Source organism: Neolamprologus multifasciatus, unplaced genomic scaffold, assembly GCF_963576455.1.
Source record: "Neolamprologus multifasciatus unplaced genomic scaffold, fNeoMul1.2 scaffold_45, whole genome shotgun sequence".
Classification (NCBI taxonomy): Eukaryota; Metazoa; Chordata; class Actinopteri; order Cichliformes; family Cichlidae; genus Neolamprologus; species Neolamprologus multifasciatus.
The window spans coordinates 25124-32500 of NW_028182000.1; the positions used below are offsets into that span (position 1 = coordinate 25124).

At 41.5% G+C, this 7377-nt stretch overlaps 1 protein-coding gene across 1 annotated transcript; it reads right to left on the reverse strand.

Annotated features, from left to right (window-relative positions):
- Nucleotides 1-4640: 4640 nt before the first annotated feature.
- Nucleotides 4641-6745, reverse strand: LOC146490281 (uncharacterized). Its single transcript, XM_085153378.1, has 2 exons — nucleotides 6613-6745; nucleotides 4641-6037 (listed from the first exon to the last, which is right to left on the reverse strand). The coding sequence occupies exons 1-2, from the start codon at nucleotides 6706-6708 to the stop codon at nucleotides 4922-4924; spliced, it is 1212 nt and encodes a 403-aa protein (XP_085009504.1). The 5' UTR covers nucleotides 6709-6745; the 3' UTR covers nucleotides 4641-4921.
- Nucleotides 6746-7377: the final 632 nt, after the last annotated feature.

Consider the following 7377-nt stretch of genomic DNA (forward strand, 5'->3'; position numbering starts at 1 on the left):
TTGTCTCTCTGGATGGAGGTGCAATCTTGCATATTGGTGTCAAGTCAGTCAAGTTTTTGTCAGTCCAGTCAATCCCCGTGTTTATTGCTGATAGCAGAACCTCTTGTGTCGCAATAAGTTTCTACTGCCAGCAATGACGTCATTTCAAAAAGGGAAAAAAAGAATTTAGACTGGATTACCTCGCTGAATCCTTTTTGCCAGGGACTTGTTTTCTGATTGTCCCAAATAAGTGGCTTTCTCCTGAGCCCATTTTAATTTTGGAGAAGCTCACTTGCGATTGATCAACATGTTGTATAGCGCTTTCGATTCCGATCTTGCAGGCCTGCTTGAAAAAGAGAAAATTGCCAAACAAAAATCTCAGTGCACTGTCAAAAATCTAAAAAATATGAAGGCCTAGTTTTAGAAGTTGTCTAAGCGTACTTTCTTAGAATGATGAAAAAAAAAACTAATTGGCAGGTTCAAAGTGGTACCAAAAGAAAATGCATCAGTAAATCCCCAAAACTTTCATCCACCAGTCACACACCTCACACAACAGCAATATTCTATTAGAAAATGAGTTTTTGTTTTCCCTATGTACCCAGATGTGTGTCATGATAAGACCTCCCTCACACATCAGAAACCAGAAACTCAATAATCTATTAGTCCCCACTCATCTGACCCTCCCGCAGCATTCTGTTCACTGCTGATTCAATCATCCTTCCCCAAAAATAATACTAGTTCACTAGTCTATGTATCACTTCTTAACCTACTAAGCTAACCGGACAAGATGATGGTAACAGAAATGCATGCTTAAAATGCTATTTGGTCTTCATGAGCTTCATTGCATGTGTGTTTGTGTTAGTAGGATTAATGCATTTTTCTGTTTGTGTAATTTTTTTTTTGTGTACCTCTCCTCTTTGCGGTGCTCCAGACACTTTTCAATTCTCCACGCAAGGCAGTCGTTTTTTCCTTCCCAGTTTTCCTAAACCCAAATTTCATTCCCACACTACAACAGCATTCCTCCATGTTGTCCCCTTCTCCTTTGACTGTGGTCTCATCTCATCTCTCCCCCTTGCAGCAGTCCAGTGAGAGTCAGTTGTCTTTCAGCTTTGTCCTGTTTTCCACTGTCTCATTTTGCCATTTTGCGCCGAAAGTGGCAAATGTCCAACTCAGGCAGTCTTTTCAAAAGTCCATTCACACACAGTGAAGTTGCAGCTCCTTGGAAATGCACATCCATCCATCCAGTCATGATGATGCCATTTTTCTCCTTGCTGTCGCTGTCTTGCACAGCTGCTGCTGCTGGACCTTTTCTTCACTGCTCAGGATGCTGCTGTGAGCTCTCGAGATCTATCTCGTTGTTCTGAAACTGCATTTCTTGTCTTCAGGGAGAGATTTTGTAGCTTGTTTTCTCAGGGTGACAAACACATGGAAGTTAAGCTGTAAAACAATTCAGCCAAAACTTGGCTTGAGTGTTTCTAATGATGTTAACCTATAATTTTCTTCCGACTGCTGCACGTGGAAAATTGATCCGGGTCTGCTCTTCACCTGCAAGTGACACACTGAGACATTTTGATCATTCTTCTCATTGCTTAAAACAACACCTCTCCCCTCTCTGGTTCTGAATTCCCCTTTCTTAAAAACCCAGAGAGATTGTAGTTGTTCTACGTTGAAAAACACCAAACCCTCTTCCTATTTGCTTATTTTATCAACAATTCTGCTAAAAAAAATTTTTTTCGTGTGTGTCCACCCTAGGGGAGCTGGTGGCCTGCAGTACCACCTTCTCCCCCATTTCTCACTGTTTTTACACACACAATAACGTTTCCCACACAACCATTCTCTGCAATCTTACACACTACACATTTACTCAATTCTTACCACAGTCACGTATTGAGTTTTGTCTCTGGCCGCCTGGTGGAAGGCCTACCGCTTTACTGGATCCAGCTTCCCTTTACATTCAGAGCGTCCCCTGCAATGGCCTTCTTCCCTTACCGGCAGAAAAGTGCTAAAATACCGTCACTCCACACACTGTATTGTGCAGACGTGATTATCAACGGTGGACTCGAACCACCGTTCCCTGTGATGGCCCGGTGTTTTTGCAATTACTCTGGCAGAAAACTGCTTTTCTTTTGCACAACACCGGAACCGAACACAAGCCTGGGGACTCTAACCCCAGGATTTTCCCCGACAGTGTACCCGAACCGCCGTTCCTGTGGCGTACTTGGACCGAACACAGGTCTGGGCCGGCTTCTCCCCAACAACATGCGCGAGCCACTGTCCTTGTGATGAGCCGTACCCAACACAAGCCTGGGGTCTCAAACCGCCAGGATTTTCCCTCCGGAGACTCGAACTCCGGAGTCGGCCAGCGTTCTCCCCCTCGGCCAGACAAAAAACTCTCCATGACTGTATACAAGTTAGCTACAACTCACCCATCTGCAGAAGTCCCCTCAAAATCGATGATCTCGGTGGTGACTGAAACACACGGCTCCGTGACTCCTCCATTTCCTTTGCTTCAACAGCTGGTAGGACAAAGGTACCTTTTCCCTCAGGGGTGATCAGCCCGTCCACGGAACCGTTGTTCAGCGACCACACGGACCACCCTGCTCACAGCGCCATTTTTGTTGTGGAAGTTTTCCACTTAAATAAAGCCTGCAGACGAGCGGTGAGCGGTAGCTAGCATTCTTTTAATTCATGCACACAACATATAAACAAGCTTGTGAAGCCCCTGCATGACCACGGGGCAGGGTCAGCAGAGTCTCACTGAGCCAAAGTCAACCTCTCAGTTAAATACCTTCTCCAGGAACAAAAGGCAGTACACAGCTGTTTCACACCTTAAGGTTCACACTCCCTTGCTACTTCCCAGAGTCCTCAAGAGACAAAAGACTGGTCCTCTGGAGTTCCTGTTTCCCCAACATCCTGACTACACCCCCTACCATTTGTCTTAAGTATGAGTGTCAGACATGTTAAAACAATGAAATAATGTGATTAATACCTTAGTGAAAGAAATTCCTCTACAAACGTTAAAAGCAACCTTTGCAAAAATATCAACATTGGTGACTTTTTTTTTAGAATGAAAAATAAAATCTAATCACAGTAATGGAATAAAATTGTGACAAATTTTTAGGGGACCTAGGAACATTTTATGTTGACATTTATGATTTTGCATTTGTGTGAAAAATGTAGAATGAGAAATTTCACTCAAAAAATATAATAAGCTTAGTGACACTTTACAGTTTCTCTTATGCTAACAGTTTGACTGTACATCTGATCATATTTTTGTCTTATTCAGACTCCACAGTGTTATGTTCAGTGGAATTAGACCAGGCCAGCATCTCCACACAACCCCCTGAGCCACATCTGCACTCAGTCCACACACAGTGGGAGGATCCTTCGCAACAAGACCATCAATACTGCAACAGGTCTCGCAGAAAAGATGTGCAGGATAAGATGACTCAGTGTGATGAAGTTGCATATTTCATTCTTCAAAATGATGCAGACGCTTTGCTGTACACTGGGATAGCCTTAGAAACATTTAACACACTTGTGTCGACACTGGAAGGATATGACAACAATGAATTTACCATGCCTGTCCGAGATCAAGTCCTCATGACACTTATGAAATTAAAGAGTAACCGAGTAATAGGTGACCTAAGCCGCCAGTTTCATATATCACAAAGCATGGCCAGCAAGATCATCTCACACTGGTTAGACAAGCTGGAGGAAGTTCTCCGACCATTAATTCCATGGCTGCCAAAAGAAACTATTCAAGCAACTATGCCTGAAGCCTTCAAGAAGAACTTTCCAAATACTACATGCATTATAGACTGCAGTGAGACCCTTTTACAGAAACCCAGAAATATGGGCTCAAGAGGGGAATCATACAGCCATTATTATTCACACAACACAGTCAAATATTTGGTTGCTGTTGCACCATGTGGACTAATCATGTTTGTGTCTGCGGCATATGGCGGCCGATGTAGTGACAAATTTATCACAATGGACTCTGGAATATTAACATACCTAAAACCTGGTGATGAAGTCATGGCAGATAGAGGTTTTACAATTAAAGACTTACTCTTTGAGAGAAAAGTTAGATTAGTAATACCCGCTTTCACAAAAAAACGTAGACAGCTAACTGAGGAACAGGTAACATACACACGTCGGATTGCAAATGTAAGAATCCATGTTGAAAGAGCAATCAGACGCTTGAAAGTCTACAAAATACTTTCACAAATTGTTCCTATAAGCATGGCTCCTAAAGTAGACAAGATACTGAGAATATGTGCTGCTCTAGTGAACTTAAGAGAGGATCTCATTCGTGATACACAATAAATGTGTATGTTATGAACAATTGTGGACTCTGGGATATTAAGATGGTTACTCAGGACATAAAGTTGTGTAGTGTAATGCAATTATTTTAAAGTTAAAATTTGATGTACATATATGTAGAGAGTAAATAATTCCAGGTCTCCCTTTTTTATCTTCTGTTCTAGAAGAAAGGTTATGTGATACAGTACGTGTGTGTGTGTGTGTGTGTATGTGTGTGTATATATATATATATATATATATATATATATATATATATATATATATATATATAACAATTGCAATCAATTGAACAATTATTACTTTTTTTATTCAACCACAATGTGATAAATTTCTTAAATGAAAAAAAAAGATGTTTTTCTCAAATCTACAATAATTAGTTGTGCATTCTTGACATTTTTTTGTGTTGGAAGATTACAGAAATACAGAACTATTCACACCATTTAATGTTGTCAGTTTGTCATTCATTTCCCACCATATGTTACAACTATGTACATTTTAGTTGTATTGAAATATTTAACAGATTTCATATTGAATGTGTCCTTTCATTCACAAGACAGAGACCAAACTCTGCAGACATGTTGGTGTCTGACTGTCCCATTTATAGTTGTAACATGCATTAAACCTTGCCCATTATCTTCAAGTATCTCTCATTTAACTGAAACCGTCCTGCTGCATACTCCTCTACAAGTCGAGGTAAGAAATATGAGAAGTAAAACCCTCTCAAGCGCTTTACTTGTTCCTTTACAAATGCTTCATCATATTGCACTGTAAATGAAACATGCTCAGTAGGTGTCCAGATCACAAGTGTGGCAGTCTTGAGCCCTGTGCAAAACATTGTAAGTTGCACTTGCATGTAATAGCCTCTGCTGCCAGTTTTCTGCAGCTGCAGTTCGCCATCTACCAGTTTGATATCGCTGCATTTCTGGGTAAGCTGCTCCTTGAGTGAAGGATAAGTCGGCACAGGACATTTTATTTCTAGAAGCACATCTGAGTCAATGACCCCGTCAGGACTCGCAGAGAGCCATGGCTCCTGGATGCTGATAACACTACCCATGTGAAGGATGTTCATACCCTGTTCTTTCAGCTGATGACAAGCTCTAACTTCATTTTCTTTACCATGGTTTGTTGCATAATTCCCACGAAAGGAAGGGTACATGTGCTCAGATAAAAATTTATCATTTTTTGTGGTGGCACGTACTGGAACTTTTTTAGCGGAGCTTGCTGTAAGTCTGATTTTCCTGCAGTTGTGCCACAAATCAGATGCACTTTGCTCTTTTGTTTCTTCTTGTAATTGTTCTGCTTGCTCTTCAGAAACTTGAATGTATGCCTGGTAGAATGCCCTGCATGGATTACAGCTTAGTTTGTAACTGTGTGCTTGGTGTGGCTGAAAAAATTGCTCATCAACTTTACTGTTGCGGTGAGGACCTGCAGATGGCGAGGCATTGTAACACTTTCCAATTAATGTGTTCTTGAGGAGGAAAAGTGGCTTCACTGGTGCTTTGCTAACACTGTCAATAAAGTCTTGGTGTGTAAGGTGATATGGTGTGTTAGGGAGAGATTGTGTCACTGCAGTCCGGGAGTTCACATCGTACTGCTGCTCTGCCCTATGATGTCTGAAGTTTATCTGGCTTAGACGTTTAGGTTCAAGGTTCTTTGCTGTCCCTGCATTCCACCTGCGCTGCTCGTCTGTACACGCAAGCCCTGTCTTTCCACTGATCGCAGCATTCTGCACCTGTAACAAACATTAATAGTTTTTTCTGTCAATACTCTAGATTTAACATAACGAGGAAGTTTACACTAACAAAAGCAGTACACGGTCGGTGTCCTGCATGTTATAGATATGACCCTGGGTCAATACACCTGAATCCTATCCAAAACAGATATAAACACTGGCAAAGTCTGGCAAAGTATTTTCCATTTCATATTAATAGTCAGCTACTTTTTGATGCAGAAATATACATCCACAGTCTAATTTTTTTCAAAGTAGTGTGTGTGTACAAATATACATATATATAAACAAACGTGTATTATACTACCCTGTGTCACTTCTTATAACTATAGTTTTTCTTGTCCTGTAAATTTGCCCTTAATGTGCAGTCTTTTATTTATTTTTTTATATTTTATCTTTATGTGATTGTACAGCATACAGCCCACACAAAGTTAACGAGTAGCTTTCACATGTAAACAGTGCTCCACGTAATACTTGGCTAGATGGCAGTAGCGTGACTCCTTAATCACAGCCTTTGACCAGTCCAGTGTTTCTGTTTCAGTGATTTAAACATTGTGATATCCAGATAAGTGATATACCTTCCACAGAATAGCAGCCGCATGACTACATGATCTCCCTAATCCGGCGATACAGGAACAGCCGACTGTCTCCACTACTCCACTTTCTCTTAGCATTACCCATGCTAAGTGTTTCGCTTGATTAATACTCTGGCTCGGCTTACAGCTGCTTTAAGAAAAATAAAGTCGCCTTGTTTGTTGAGCAGTACTTTATCAATTTTGTTGCTGTGCAGGTAATTATACGCCTCGGTGCTCTTGTAATTACGTAATTCCTCGCCATCAACGCCTTCGGAAAATACAAGGTAATTAATAATGTCGATGTAGCTAACATCGGGCCATAGTTTCATGTCATCTACCCACTCCGTGAGAAGTGACGGGTGAGGCACTGCAACTGAACTGTCCTCGCTGCTTTTTAAAACATCTCTACTGTGTATCCACCTTCGATGTGTTGCCATTTACTCCAGGTAAAAGAAACTGCAGTGAGAGAAATCTTTATCAACAGTCAAGGTGTAACCCCGCAACTGTCAACAACAGCGCAAGCGGAAGTAAAAAACCGGCTTCCGCTATGAATCGGGGTAATGGCGCGAAATCAGAAATACTGTGGATAGTCGGTGGTTGTTCAGAGCACACAGTTCGTCCATTTTATTCGGTAGCGAGTTCACGTTGCCCATTATCACTGTCGGGATTGTTGGTTTGAATTGCCTCCGGTGATCCGCTTTCCTCGCTCCAGCCTTGCAGCCTCTGTAGCTCCTCTTTATCTCAGCCGGGATGTTGTGTCGCATGCCG

Coding starts and splice junctions, on each gene's coding strand:
- LOC146490281 (XM_085153378.1), bottom strand. CDS start 6,708: ATGCTAAGAGAAAGTGGAGTAGTGGAGACAGTCGGCTGTTCCTGTATC. Junction 6,038..6,612: donor CGGCTGCTATTCTGTGGAAG/GTATATCACTTA, acceptor TGTTTGTTACAG/GTGCAGAATGCTGCGATCAG.